The 15,136-nt window shown below is 41.7% G+C and overlaps 2 protein-coding genes across 11 annotated transcripts in view; one reads left to right on the top strand and one right to left on the bottom strand.

Annotated features, from left to right (window-relative positions):
* Window positions 1-2,085, top strand: part of VPS13B (vacuolar protein sorting 13 homolog B) — a 498,323-nt gene extending 496,238 nt beyond the window's left edge. For all 10 annotated transcript variants that reach the window (XM_041123226.1, XM_030011504.2, XM_030011500.2 and 7 more), the window contains 2 exons: window positions 2-259; window positions 1,598-2,085. In XM_041123226.1, the coding sequence (XP_040979160.1) occupies window positions 2-247 (246 nt within the window). In that variant the 3' untranslated portion in view covers window positions 248-259; window positions 1,598-2,085. The remainder of the gene's footprint in view (window position 1; window positions 260-1,597) is intronic.
* Window positions 2,086-5,052: 2,967 nt separating this feature from the next.
* Window positions 5,053-10,995, bottom strand: LOC115340664 (cytochrome c oxidase subunit 6C). Its single transcript, XM_030012568.1, has 4 exons — window positions 10,886-10,995; window positions 9,754-9,881; window positions 7,969-8,107; window positions 5,053-5,179 (listed from the first exon to the last, which is right to left on the bottom strand). Exons 2-3 carry the CDS (start codon window positions 9,865-9,867, stop codon window positions 7,988-7,990), a joined length of 234 nt encoding a protein of 77 aa, XP_029868428.1. The 5' UTR covers window positions 9,868-9,881; window positions 10,886-10,995; the 3' UTR covers window positions 5,053-5,179; window positions 7,969-7,987.
* Window positions 10,996-15,136: the final 4,141 nt, after the last annotated feature.

The following is a 15,136-nucleotide window of genomic DNA, read 5'->3' as shown; positions in this document are numbered from 1 at the left end:
GGCAGATGGAGCTAGAGAGAGACTATCAGAACAACAGTACAACCGCCTGGTGGAGTACATCACAAAGACATCTTATCACCTCACTCCCAGCACTGCAACAGTGCCAGCATTGCAAACTGTGGCTACTGAACACCTTCCAACTATAACAAAAACATACCAATATGTAGTTGATAAAAATTTTGCCCAAGTATTCATTAGCAAATTCACCATGGTGAAAAATAAAGCCTTGAGGAAAGGATTTAATTAATAATTATTTGTGGTGAGTATAGTAATACCTTACCGTTTTGAAAGTAATGCTTTCTCTGCAGTAACCTACAGCAAGTAGAGATGCATGTAATTTTTGAAGAGGTAGGAGATGATAACTAAGTTAAGCCCAATAGGTCTTCTAATCTTGACAACATTCCTGCTCCCTAGCCAGCTACTAGTGCTGGAAGGAAAGTGTTCTAGCAAATGAATAAAGTGAAAAGGAACAGCCTTGGACTATAGCTCAATCAAAATCCTTTTTCTTTACAATAACCAAAAATCAGAGAATAAGGAAAAATTGCATGCATACAGACACTTTTGCCACACACACAAAATGTGTATCAATACCTACTACATCATATTTTAGGGTCTGCCAGTTTCTGTTATAAACCAGGTTTATAACTCAGCTGTAAAAACTTGCTCAAGGCTGGGCCTTTCCCCACACACGTGCGCTCCCCCCAACATGTACATCCTGAGGCAAAACGTTTTCCCCCACTAAATCTGAAAAAGCCAGTGTGGCTGGTTTAAGTTACTAGTGACAGCTGGGTTTTAGCACCACTTTAACCTTAAAATAGCTTCCTTTATTTGACTGAAGTTTTGCAGGACGTTAGTCCTTAATGTAAACTAGTGCCTTTGTGTGGTTTGGAGAACAAAACATGAACTACAACATTAATTTATTTTTAAAACTGTCTGTATACAGAAACTTTATTTTATCCACCATCAAATTTTCAGGACTTTCAATGTATATATGACTGTGCATTGTCTGGTTGTTAGCTGGAAGCCAGTAACACACAGTTCAAAAATTTAAGAAATGCAGCTTAGTCTCCTTAAAATCTACCAAAAATCTATAAGCTCAACGTAACATAGATGTGCAGGTACTAAGTATAGTATAGCCTTGTTGGGTCTCGCTTACTTCTGATCTGCCACCACTACATAGTACGTGCTCAGTTAAGCCCCCGCTCATTTTATGCTTATCATCTTATCATCTTTGAACAGATAAAACCAGGGATATTTAAAAACATGACCTTTCAAACATGTTTGTGCTAAGCAAAGTGAGATTTTTTTTTTTCCAAGTTGATCAAAGAATATGGACCCACAGGCGCCAATTACATTGTTAATGATGCCACCACAATACACTTATGATGCTAAACACATCAAGACAAATAAGCTTTCTAAGTGTCTTACTTTTCAGATGTTTTACAGTTTGTAGTAGACAAGAAATCACTGGCTCTGGGCACAGTTAGATTACTTTATAAACCAAATCTGACTATGGCAGTTTTATTTCAAAAAACAAAAGTTTACTTGGTTTTCAGCTATGCAAGTTACTTTTTTCCCCTTTTCTATGTACTTACAGACATGTATTTTGTCTGGGGATTCCTGAACATGGCCAGCATTGGAGAAAAGAACTGGAATAAAATCTGATCATCGTTTGGAGCAGATACATATGCTTTATAGTTAATAACTTCTATGCATACTTGATATGACCAAATGCACAGTAAATAAGAATGTAGTAACTGCAATGTTTTTCTCGTGAGTTCTGTTTTGTTAAAAGGTATTTCTAAAAGCCGTGTCTCTTGTGTACCGAAAATACAGAAGCCTGGGATCTGCATTGTCCTTTTCTGACCGTGAAACAAGCCCATCCATTATCAACATTTCATACAGTGATTTAATAACTTCGTCATTGTTTAAATAACACTATTTAAAAAAGGTGTATGTATATACACACATGCTTCATTCCTGAATATTTTATGGAAATAGTTTAATACTTCTAATTTTGCATATTGGTGGATAAATTGTAATATAATGAGATTGTTTAAAGATAATAAAGCTATTCCTATAATACTTGTTTTTGTGAGCTATTTGGTCATTCAGTTACAGGGTAACAAACAGGTCACTGTGTAGAATAATAAGACAGACATACAAGCTTCATGTAGACCCCCTTAGATTCCAGTTAGTCACTGGACTTCGTCATGTACCAGAAAATGCAATAGATCATGACAGTACTTTGGAAGTAAAAACTGATGATTACCTTGCCAAAAAACGTGTGCTGAAAAGTTTTATGCTTTTGTGACTAACTGAATCAAAACAGCACTGTAGTCACCATTTGAATTAGACTAATCTGTTCATTATTTATGTGGTACACAAACCAGCCAAGAGGATGCAAACACACCTGTAAAAAAAATGAGGGAAGGCAGCAGTTTAATTTCTCAAAGTTTGTAGATTGCAGCCATTGTTTAAGATACATTTGTGTTTTTCCTGAATTATATTCTCTTGGGATAAACACTTGCTTGAATTACAGTCGTCCTCAGTGAATTAAGCTAGCATCTTTACTGCATTAGGCAGGTTCTTTCTCCCCCTTCTGACCACATGTATGGAAACACGTGTGGAGACGGCATATAAATCAGCCTCTTCTACATGAGAGCTGTGTGAACTATGAAAACAAAGTTGTCCAAAGAGCAGCTGCCTGTACTTAGCTGCTAAAGCACTCCAATGTGTACTCTTAAAACATGCCTACTCTCATAATGCTCTTTAGACCTGGAGAGCTCACAACTTCCAATCTATCTTTTTAGTTTGCTTCCAGAACAATCAATCATTCCTCAAACACTCAAGAATAAAGTAAGCCAGCCAAAAATGTGAAGGCATGATCAGGCTTATACACGGCAAGACCTTTCCCAAAGTAGTTTAGGTCAAACAATTCCTTTTTATGTATTATACTTCATACATAAATATAGCAAAAACCTTTACAGACAGTTGGGCTGGTCTCACTGCAGACAAGCATGTTTTTCAGCTGTGCATCTCCTAGAAACAGCATGCCGGACCCTGTAACAGGCAGCTGATTAGGGTCTAACTCACACAGGGCTTTCTTGTACTGTGCTAAGTCCTGCTCCCAATTGTTTGTGAGACAGGATTAGCTGACCTCTTGCTGGCAAAGGCAAAAAGAGAAAAAGAGGGGGGGGGGGGGGGCTGGGGGATTGATGGGTTGGTACTGATTTCAGAAAAGGTTAGCCCTTCTGCCTATTCCTACGTTAGGTACCCAGCTTTGCCCTCCTTCCCACTCCAGAGGAAAGCGAGCTATGGGTTGGTTGGCATTGCCTGCTGAAAGGAAATACTTGCTTTGCAGACATTGTGAAATCACAGTATATACAGAAAGCAACAATTAATTATAACCTACAGACTCTCAAAGCACAGACAAAAGTTAGCGCTCACCTTTCGTTGTTGTGGTTGAATCCATTTAGCCAGAAACATCTTCGAGCTCTGCTGTATGGTCAAAGAGCCACAGTCAGTCACAAAACCCTCATTTCTTTAAATCAATGCGTGCCGGTAACTGAAGGAACACAGACTGCAACAACTGCCCTTGGCCGTAACAGTTTAGAAGAACCTTACTTAGAATTTAAAAGTAAATTAATTCATAGCAACTGGGAAGAATAGAGGGGCTAGAGCTGCAAGGGAAGTCAGGTCTGTTTGTTAGCCTGCACACGTGGCAGTAGCAAGTTTCTTTCTCTCTGAAGCTGTCAGTATGACTAAAGACCCCTGGCTATTCAAACCTGCAGACATGCCTGAGAAAAATGTTAGTCAGTACTTAATGGCACACACTGTTTATATTGTGCACTGGGAAGATAAATGGGTATCATTTGCTATTGTTAAGCTTTGGTTTACATTTATAGGAGCAGGGGTATTTTGATTACTAGATGGTTTCCCCCACACCACTAATGTCAAATTCTTTCTTTGCTTAAAGGAAGCACTGCCTGTATGAGAAGTTTAAAGAAAAATCCCACCTTACTCTGCAATAGTGTGCTGGATCAAATACATTGCTTATGTGCTTTCATTAGTCCAAATGTTGCTCACAGATTCCTATTAATTGTAAGTAGTTAATGATCCATTTAAAATAATAAAAGTTACTCCAAACAGGATTTGAACTCAAGACCTTCAAATACAACACAGATGGCTTAGTTTGTCATGCTGCTTCATACAAAGCAGCCTTCCCTCCTTTCACGCAATCAGCTTTGACTCCTCTCCTAGTACCCACATTCAGCAATCAGGAGCTACAGTCCTAGTACCATCTTCAACCTCAGCAACAGGCAATGCACAAAGCATGTTCCAAATGATGGGCATCGTGGCAGAAGACAAGAGCATCAGGTCTTGCACTACACGGAATGTAGCAGAGATCGAAACTATGCTTAGCTGACTACTTGCAGATACTAAAAAGGAGATGATACATGTCTAGAAGCAGCATGCAAAGATTTTTCACTACCGTAATATACTAAAATAAGTATTTCTTAGTCTGCCCTCTTTCCCCTTGTACATCAAATATATGTGAACACAGCTGCAGTTTAGAGTCACTTCTCAATTAGCGTAACACACCATGTGTAAGAGCAGGCATCTGCACAGTTTATAAGTCTGGATGTAACAGCTTCTGCTGTAAGGAAGGCAATACAGTGATGGCAGCAGAAAAAGACAGGAAGGTTGGCTAGTATATTTCCAGAATTCCTCTTCAAATTCTTTCATCTCAAAGTCAGTTCACCTTGTGAAGCCAGAGATAACACAGACCCTTCCAGAAATTCAGCCTCTCCCTTCCTGTAACAACTATCCTCTTGCATATTCCCATCAGCAGCTGGGACAACCTAGCTGTAACTGCTTAGGGATAGACTTTGTTATCAAATGTGGAATTTGGCCAAAACAGAGATGCAAATAATTCCTGGGGGAAAGAAAAGTAGACTTAGTCATCTTGAGCAATTTATGAAGACTTTCCACCACTCTTCCCAGCATCTGAGCATTTAAGCATTTCGACATTAATGAAGACAACTAAGCGCCACTGACATATGTATTTTATTTATCGAGTTACATTGGAGCATGCCATGCACTGAAGTGCATTACACTTTACAATTCAGTGAACAAATAAGGTTCGGTCATCAAGTCTCCTTAGACTGAAAGGGATCTGCAAGACAAAAAAAAATATTAAGTTACATTGGACAAACTTCATGCTCTAAGCAAACATATTAGAATGTATGAATGCAAAGCAATAGAGAGAAATGTTTATGTGGTGGTTTAGTCTAGAGGAATTCCCCCTGTTATTTCCTGATGGTTTAAGATTCACACACCCTTCATGTGGCAAACAGAAGTGAAACATGGAACAAATCAAGAGCTGGAACAATACCGCACAGCACATCAGATTCACTATACATGCTTTACTGATAACTGAATCAATCTTGCTAAGGGCCTGAAAGAGAAAGGAATGCAGCTTTCAGATAGGAGCCAGAGAGGAAACAAGTGGTGTAGGCAACCTACCAAGGAAGGAAGAAAACCAAATTCAAATTGCTTCTCCACGTTACACTGAACACAATCCAAGACCGGCTGTGCTCCATGACAAGAGTCATGCAAGTGGTTAGCACCGAACTCTTAGCTTGGCCCGTTATTCTATTACTGAGCACACTGTAGAGGTAGGATACTCCTCAAACCTATACTTGCACTTAGTTTCCATTATCAGTATCACCACAGGAAGTACACGCGACAGCGTAAATTCACACTCGGGTACCAAGTTGCCTACATGCCCAGCAGGAACAAACTCGGCGCAGAGTGCCAAGCTAACACCTTAACTTGTGAATTCTCCTCCCTGCCTGCCCTACCCTTTCCTCAATTGTGGGGCTAAGTACTGATTCCAGAGTGAGTATTCAAGGAGTTAGACCACTGTATTTACTGCCACATACAGGATATACTCCAATAAAATGGGAGATGTAGGGCATGCATGATCACTGTACCCTTAGGTAACTATAACAAAAAAAGCATCAAATCCAACTTCCATAGCTAAGATTTAAGCTACTGAGGCAAATGAAAATGTCTTCCATCTGTTCTGCGTACTTGTCCTTTTCACAGTCTTTCCAGAACATCTGAAACACTGGCATTGTTTTCCCCTTCTACTTATGTATTCATGTGCAGGCACAAAAAAACCCAACCTCTTTCCACTATGAAGGAGTAAAAAACATCCGTTCTTATATAAATAGGCCAAGGAATAAGAAGCATCCGCAATTCCAACAAAATCACACATAAAGATTTGACTTTCACATTTTCTTTTGAGCTGGTGTAATTAAGGAATGGAAGAAATGTTTAGGAAACATTTAATTTTAACAGGTGCATACAATGTGCAACATTTTTTTTTTAGCTGCAAATGGGAACATAAGCTGAGAGTGGAGCTCTATTTGCACTGAAAAAAATTCTGCTCATGATTCCAATTAAATATTCAACATGCATCCTTGTTGACAGTGTTTGTTTCAAATGATTTTACCACCAGATGGCCTTTCAGAATACTCTGATGAAGGCCACCTGACTAAAGAATGCAATTCCAGTGTCTAAGAAAGTTTGAAATTGCCTATATATTGGCAATAGGACCGAACCAGAGGCAGAATTACCATGATTAAAACAAGGTAAATTTGTCATATCATTATTTATCTTTGTTGCAGGCATAGCTAAAGAAGTTTCCCCCTCTCACAAAAAAAACCAAAACAAAACAAAACAAAGAGACTGCCACAGGGTTTTGTTTTTTTTTAAATTTGTTAGAAGAGCTGGAGCTCTGCTTTTTTTTATGTAATTATGTTATGCAGAAACCTGATAGTTAGAGATTGTCACACAACAGAATTTAGTATTAATAGTGTTAAGTACAAATCTTCTATTCGATCTTGCTGCTTTAAGCAAACAGGCTGAGAAAATCCAGCTGGCCAGGATAATTAGAGCCACAGATTATCACGTAATGATCACAATATGAAAACATTCCAAAAGAATGAAAAAGCTATCACTCTAGATTAGTTTGAAGTCATTTTAAGAGAAGCAGAGAACTTAACATAAGAAACTTGGATCAAGAAAGGGGGAGGAATTCTTTATTGAGTTGTCTCTGCTTGTGCAGTTTAGTGAGTGTGCTTATTAATAACTACAACAAGGTCGAAATCAAGACTTTTTTTCCCTGGTGTTATGACAAGTAAGGGAGAACAAAGTTTGGTAGTCTTCAGACAAAAGGCAGTGTTAAGTGCTAGAAAAATAGTATCGTGAACAAAGTTCTACTCAAGTTTAATTCAGTATGGCAAAAATCTTGAGTATTATTACACAGAGCTGTATGCCACTGCGATTTTATATATATATATTTATGTATGTATATATGTATGTATTTAAATGTATTTCCCCTCATGACTAGTTATCTTCCCCCTCTCACCAACTTCAAAAGACAAAAGGATGTGCGGAAGCTGTCTCTGTTTCTTACATTAAAATGCCTGCTATGAGAGAAAAACCACCTCGCCCTTTCCTCATTCACTGTACCACCACAAGTAAGTAGCAGATATAGATAGCCTGAAGCTAAGCAGTTCAAGATGTGACAGCATCAACATAACAGTGGTATCAGGCAAGTCTTGTAGTTTAATACAAGAGCTTTGTCTCCCTTCCATGGCTGCATGAGGAGGGAAAGGCCTGGCATCACTGTGCAAGTCTCCTGTATCACAGAAGTTAAACAAATTACCCAAAAGGTATTCAGGAGCTTTCTATTATGCCCTTACTCCCTGCTCCCCAGTTCCCATATTCCTTCATGTATTTTATCACCCGGAGGTCTCTCAAGTGCAATTTGTATCCTTTTTCTTTGGGACCACCTTTCTATTTGATCAGAAAGGAAGAACCTCCAAATAGAAGCACAGTGTTTCACTGAAACAATCTAGTTTACTCTTGTTCTAATGCAAAGTAGCTTATTACCTGCAAATGCAGGTTACCATCATTTGGGCGGTGCAGACTCAAACACACCAGCTGCTCTCATGGCTTCGAAGTCCTTCATGGGATCATAGTTTTTATAGAACTCTGCATAAGCTCGTTTCCTGGGGTCAGCAACTCCAAACTGGAAATACACACAGAAAATTAAAGCTTGCAAAGCTTTACAAACTGAATTTTTTTTCTATTAGTCCTATGATATGTATCAGTGGATATGAGTCTAAAAAGCCTTTAGCTCAAATTAGTAAAATATTACTTTGTGCCTGTTTAAATCCACAGTTGAGGCTACCTGATCATTGGTCAGGAAAACAAATGTCTGAAGTGAAACCTTAAAAAGAAAGTCCGTTACAAGATAACACATTACACTTTAAAGATCCAGAAACACTCCACCTATATTGACACTCAAGTGCCCAATGCCCTCCCTGCTAATACTTTTATACATAAAACATGCCATTATGGCAACTATTGTGCCAGTGGGCAGCTGCAAAACTGTAACTCCAGAAAAAATGTCACCCTAAAACAAGGTATTACATTTGAGCTACACTGTAGGTCAACTACAGAGGTCTAGTAAAATGTTGTAAAACTGCCAAGCCACTCTTACAGCTCACCAACATAAAAAGACACAATCCTGACACCTTGGATACTCATTCACCTGAAGCACAGGGATATGCTCAGAAAGCCCCCAAATATGTGAAGGCAAGTCCAAGGTGGGTTTGTCCAACAGTATCTAACATGTAACGAAGTAAATCACTACTGAGATCCATGTTACTTGTTTCAAATGTGATCTGCTACCTTAATAGTGTATTAATGTGGGGGTGCCAAACCAGGTGTAAAACCACAGGCTATTAAAAAAAATGATATTGTAAGTCCGACCACAAACAAGCTTGCCTACCTCTTAACGGATGTGTTAAGTAGATGTTGAGCTTTAACTGTGCAAGCTCATTGTTTCTAACAGACATTTGCTGATCTCTGAGAAGATTAAGTAGACTGTGATACTTTTGTGATGAACAACCTGAAATTAACTTAATTTCTAGTAACTTTTATCAGTAGCTTCCCGAGTACTCAAATGCTGCAAATAGGATATGAGTGAGTTAAATGGGCAAACCAAGATCCAGTTCTTCCACAGGAATTCAAATTGTGTTGCTTGCTTTGTGTGTGAGATCTGAGAATTATTTAGTAAAGGCACTCAAGAACTACCGCTCTTTGTCAGAAGTCTCCTAAGGACCACAAAAAACAAACTCCAATCTGTAGGTGGGTTTTGGGGGAAATGTCATGCTCCATTTCCACATGATACTTCAAAAGAAAGGATACAGGGACCATACTAGCCTTCCCCACACTGATATCTTCAGTGTGAAGAATGGGTTTTCCAAATTGCTTATCAACAAGTTTTCTGAAATCAGTCTAGAGATACAATAAGACTCTGACAACTCTTCTGAGTCTCAGATACTGTGACAGAGAGGGACACACACTATCTAGAGTTAATGTATCTCAATCGTGCAAATGATCAAGAGTAGTCTAGGCCTAGGAGACTCAAGCTTAAGTTGTCGCGAATTGTGTGACCTTGATCACACAGCTTAAAGGCATCACATTATTCATATCATTTCTTCAAATGAAGATTAGGAAGATTTATTTATGTTCTGGAAGCATGCTTACAAAAATACATTACTAAAGCTTTCTGATGAACAGCTCCACTAGCTCTCAACAAAAAAATATTATGAATTCTTAAAATACTCTAATGAGTCCAGTTTATAATTGAATGACTACAGAGCTCACCTTGTATAAAGCCGCACATCCCACAGATACAAAAAATGCCCCGAATAGGTGAAACTTCATCCGTCTGGCCAAAAGGCGCCGCATTTGTGGCTTAGGCAATAGGGCAGACGACATGATGATTATATTTCCTAAAAAAAAAAAAAAAAAAAAAAAAAAAAGAAAAGAGAATTGTGCGACAAGAAGCTCTACTTAAGTAATTTTCCATAACTCTACTCTAGAAAGATTGTGCTTTTTGTATTGCGCAATAATCATCTTCACAACATACGCAACAGCGTTCCTCTCTATAGACTTTTCAATGAGAATATTTAAGGGACAACATTCAAGGACAACCTATTTATGACATGAATCTAAGTAAGTTTTTATACTCCTTACACCCAGTACCCATGGAACCAAGACTGGCCTTCGCTGTTCATACTAAACCCTTTCCTCCCCGCAGGGTCTAGCATTTCAGGCCTGCTGTCCTGGTGGTTACATCAGAAGACATTCAGAACATCGATCACATTTTATTCATTTCTGAGGAAAAGCACATGCCTCTTGAACCAGCTCGTGGTTTGGTTTTTTTAAAGCAACCGCAAACCCTATTGCATTACGGGATGTTTGGGTTTTTTTTCTAGCCGGTAACATTTTACGAAAAACCTGCGAGGCCTGAAGCAGGCGGCTCTCTAAACACGAAAGGTTCACTCAGCAGGGAGCGGCTCCGAGGCAGGGCTGTCCGCAGGGTGCTGCTGCTGCTGCCGCTCTCTGCGCAGCCCCCTGCGCTCGCGGGGACACGGGGCGGGAGCGAGGGCCGGCCGGTGCCCCAGCTGTCCCCAAAGGCCTTAGTGCTACCCGCTCGCGGCTTCAGAGGAACCATCGCAGACGGGCCCCCCGCCGCTACCGGAGGCAGGGCCCCCGCAGCGCCGTGGCCAGGCTGAGACAAAGCCCCGCACTGGTCCCCCCCTCACAGAAGGCGCTCGGGCCCCTCGCTGCCCTCCAGCAGGGCGTCCGCCGCCGCGGGGCCCCTCCCCGCCACCCTCAGGGACGCGCAGAGGTCACGGGCGGCCGAGAGAAGGGGAGAGCGGCGGCTGGCGGCCGTTGGGCTGAGGGGAGGGGGACAGGGGACCCGGCGGCGGGAATGCGAGCGCGGCCTCACCTCAGCGCGGGCCCACCAACGTCCTTCCGCCCCGCCGCTCGGGCACCTCTGCGGCCCTACTAACCCCGCATGCGCGGGAGGCGGTGGCCTGGGTACGGCGAGCGGCTCGGTTCAAACCCGGCACGGCGCGCACCGCCGCGGCGGGGGGAGGGCGCGCGGGGAGGAGGGCGGCCGGCCTCGCCATCGCCGAGCTAGATCCGAGGGAGGAGGGCGTGCCGCCCACCTGAAGGACGGCCGGCCCCCCCCCCTGCAGCGCCGAGGGGCTCAGCGAGGGGCCCTTCCCTCGCCTCGGGCCTCCTGGGCACCGAACACCCTCGGCGGGCACAGCGACCCACACCCTCCCCCCCCCCCGGGAGCCGGCCTGCCCGCCGCCCAGGCACCCGGTTTCTCTCTCCCCAGCGGGCGCTCCGGCTGCGCCCGAGTGCGGTGCGGGGCTGAGGCGGGCGCGTGGAGCCCCCTCAGCCGGGCCGAGCCGAGCCGGGCCGAGCCGCAGGCCTCGCGCCAGCCAGCAGCCCTCGCGATGGCAGGCGCTTGCTGGCCCACTGCTTCCCCGACAAACCGGTGCCCTCCACCCTTCCCGCACGCGTCCGTCGCTTTTCCAGATCTCCAGGGTGGCCGCCAAACCCAAACGGCTGTAATACCAGAATACGTGAAATAATAATCTTTGTAATGGAGTTTGCGAAGAATGATCGGCCAAGCCTAGAAACAAATTAAGCAGTTCGTAATGCTTTCTAGATATCCCTTAGCCAGTTTTTGTACCTTTCTTGGAAATAAGGCACACGTGCCTTGCCCGTGGTTTCCATCTAATCGCCACCTGCGTACGGTATTGTCGTTTTTACTCCTGGGGAGTCCCTGTGGGATTTACACGGAATGCTATAAATTTGTGCCTTCAAAAAACTGAAGCCCCTCCCGTGCAGCGAGGTATTCATCCAAGCCTTGCACTCCCTTGCCAAAGACAGGAGATCCTGACATCAAATGACAGGGGAGATGGGCCCTTAAAACTGAAGAGAAGTTGCTTTTCCTTTGAAGGGATTAAAGAATAGGAAAGTGTCAGTAGAAAATAGCAGAGAGCAATTGTACAGCTGCCTCTACAAGCCAGGAGAATGGTCTTTGCAACAGCCGCCTGAACAGATGCAATTTGGACAATGTTCCTCAAAGTGAAGAAACGTTTGTTGAGATAGTTGAGATGCAAATGAAGAACGTCTGTCCAAAAGTTTTTCCTGTGTGGATTAACACAAAAAGCCAAATGTTAATGACATCATGCAGAAAGAATGACAAGATATATCTATAACCTGATTGTGGGGGTCTAAGGAAATACCCAGGTCCACAAGGGTACTGCTGTTCATGAGGCAAGCTCATGCAGTCATTGGGTGAGACCAGGAAAGAAATGGCAGGGGGAGATGTCTAGGGGATCCTAAAAGCTCCACTCAACTTGGCCTCATATTATGCAATGTCAGAAAAAGAGGATGCGAAATTGATTGGAATAAAAGCATAGCAGGTTTCATGGTTACTATCATTATCAATTATATATGAGGAGTTTTCCTATAAATGCCAGTCCTGGTGAGACAGAATATTTTGGTGGATGGACCCAAGTCTGCAAATAAAAAAATCTTGATTGCTGTTTTGAACAGCTTACTTCATGGCTGGCCAGGTCACTAAATTCTTTTCTATGTGACCAGTTTCCCCATGTGCCTGAGATACTGCTGGCTAGGCATCTTTGTGTTATAGTTAAGATGCTAAATGAAGTGCTAATTGTTATTATTCTTTGACTTTCCATTACCATGGAATATACAGCCAACTCCTTCTTGTTCTGTATAAAGGGCAGTTTGGGACTGTGCAAATAAGGGATAAAAAAAGGATAGAGGATACACTGGAGGAAGAGCCGTAGAAGGAGGGCAGAGAGAATCAGCCCCATTAAGTCAGTGCACAGAGTTGCTTCCTATCACTCCAGTTTCTGAATGGATTATAAGGCTGAAGGCAGTTTTGGACCTGAGTGGACCCTGTGCATCCAAATGAATCCAAGCAAATAAACTTTCTGAAAACACTGAGGCATACAACACAGAGACAACAGCAGTCCTTTCCTTCCCAGTCCACCCAGTCCCTGGGGTTTCTGGCACCTGCTCCAGTTGTCTTTTGGACATGAATATTAGGACTGTTTGCTCATAAGGTGCCACAGTTACCAAACTAGAACCTGCAGTCCTCTTTTCCTCTCCAAAATACTGTAGCGCCAGCAGCAACAGTTGATGCTTCTTCATGGTGTCCTTGAAAGGGATCATCTTTTGAGGAGTGAAGGCAAGCATTAATGCTAAATCATTTCTTGCTTGTGGTCCATTGAAATTTAAAATAAAATTTACCTCTGACTTTAGAGAGAGAAAATGTAGGCAGTGAATCCTTGTCTTTTCCACAAAGAGTGCCAGCTGTGATACTTAGGACTGTACTTTCTGTGGTGTGGACTGGAGCCGACTAGGAACAGGACTGTGACAATCAAGTGATTTTGCATATGCCACAGAAAGTCTTTAGATAATCATAATCTGGATCAAATTAGAACCAAAAATCTACTGGAAAAAGATCACATGGGACATCAGCAATCCCCTGAGCCAGCTGCATTCCTAAATAGTTTAGTTTATTATAAAATCTACCTCTCTATCACAAAAGAAAAAAAAAATTAAACAATGCTATGTGCCACATATGAAAATGCATACATTTGTTCTCCTCCTCCCATTTCTGTGCCAGAAATTAACTAATCAAATACTCTCTTACCATGGCTGTGTCAACATCAATCAGTGGTGCTGTGGAACAAACAAAGATATTGTGGCAAAAGAAGTTATTTAACAGAATTGGAATGGCAGCTGTACAAAAAATGAGGGTGAATCAATGATTCCTAAATGGAAAAAGTCAAAATTAGTAGGGGGAAGAAAAATATTTTTGTACTTCCAAAAGGGCATTATAAACAAAGGAGAAAAAAAAAAGCAAAAGTTCAAATCAGAATAAATGGAGCAGACAGGGATTTTAGCCTTTGCTGATTTTATGCCTTTGTTGATTTTATGCATGCTTCTGAAATAGAAAAATCTCAAAAAGAGCAGTTTTTTAAGTTTTGTTCAACTTGTAAAGAGACAGATTTTGGTATTTTTATACACATCAAATAGTGATATAATTATGTGAATGATCCTGTGTTTGGTACCATCATGAGTTATATTGTTAAAAAAAGAGACTCAGCTATTTCCCAAGTTCCCAACTTGCAGTCAAGACGTGGCTAATGTGTGTATTCAGGCCCAAGAACTAGAAAACACACCAGGCTCCACAGCTGAGACATTAACATTCATGTGACACTTTTTTTTCCCACTTTCTGGAGTATGGTCCTGTATTGATTGTTCTCACTGTGAAGTCCTCCAGATTTGGAGGGCCTGTCTGAAACAAATACACTGCTCATTTTAGCAACAGGAAAACCTTGTTTAGATAAACTGGATTTTTAAACAAGTAATACTCTATATATGTGTCATTCTTACCTAAAAGTTTAACTTAGACAAGTCTAAATTCATCATTCATTGCCAGAAACATTCTACATTATCATCTGATTTCTTAGAAGAAAACAAAAACACACCCACAGAAACACCTTCCAGTCCCTGTTCCTTGCTCAAAGCCCTTTAAATGATGCCAGGATTCTTCTATCTTGTGTGTTTTTAAATGTTATGTAGCCTATCTGCAATGGAAATAAAGTCATCAAAGACAATGTTTCTATACTGTTCCTTTACCCTGTATTTGCGCAGAGGTGCCTTTCAGAAAGTTTTTTCATTCCTCATCCTTGTTTTTCCAGGAACCTGTGGAGTTAAACCACCTTTACAGACAAATACGCCAATCTACAGTTTAACCAGTCAACACATAAAATGGTTACATGTAATTCAGTCTCTACAGTCTCTACAGTCCTATCTCAGCAACTGACAGCCTATCAGATGTAGGCCACAAGCATTCCTAGCATGGGTTCAGCTCCAGAAATTGTCCAGGGTAAGAACAGCACTGGAGCAGAGTTCCTCCTTTTGAAAATGAAAGCAAGGACCACAACACGAGGACAAAAGGCCAAGCTTTTCATGTTCCTTTTCAAAGCACAGTTTGGTTGATGTGCTGTGATATGGTTTAGTTTCACGCAAGGCAGAATTCTCTAGCTCCAAATATCATGTACTGTATGGAAACTATCGTATGGCAGACAATGTCTGCATGACCTGCCCAGCAATCCTGGTGAGTCTGTACACGCAA

Source organism: Aquila chrysaetos, chromosome 4 (genome assembly GCF_900496995.4).
Source record: "Aquila chrysaetos chrysaetos chromosome 4, bAquChr1.4, whole genome shotgun sequence".
Lineage (NCBI taxonomy): Eukaryota > Metazoa > Chordata > Aves > Accipitriformes > Accipitridae > Aquila > Aquila chrysaetos.
This window is presented reverse-complemented; position numbering and strand designations above follow the sequence as displayed.

Excerpts from the sequence above, each read along its gene's own strand:
- LOC115340664 (XM_030012568.1), bottom strand. The coding sequence starts at position 9,867 with ATGTCGTCTGCCCTATTGCCTAAGCCACAAATGCGGCGCCTTTTGGCC. Across the intron at positions 8,108-9,753 it reads GATGTGCGGCTTTATACAAG|TTTGGAGTTGCTGACCCCAG; the intron begins GTGAGCTCTGTA and ends GTGTATTTCCAG.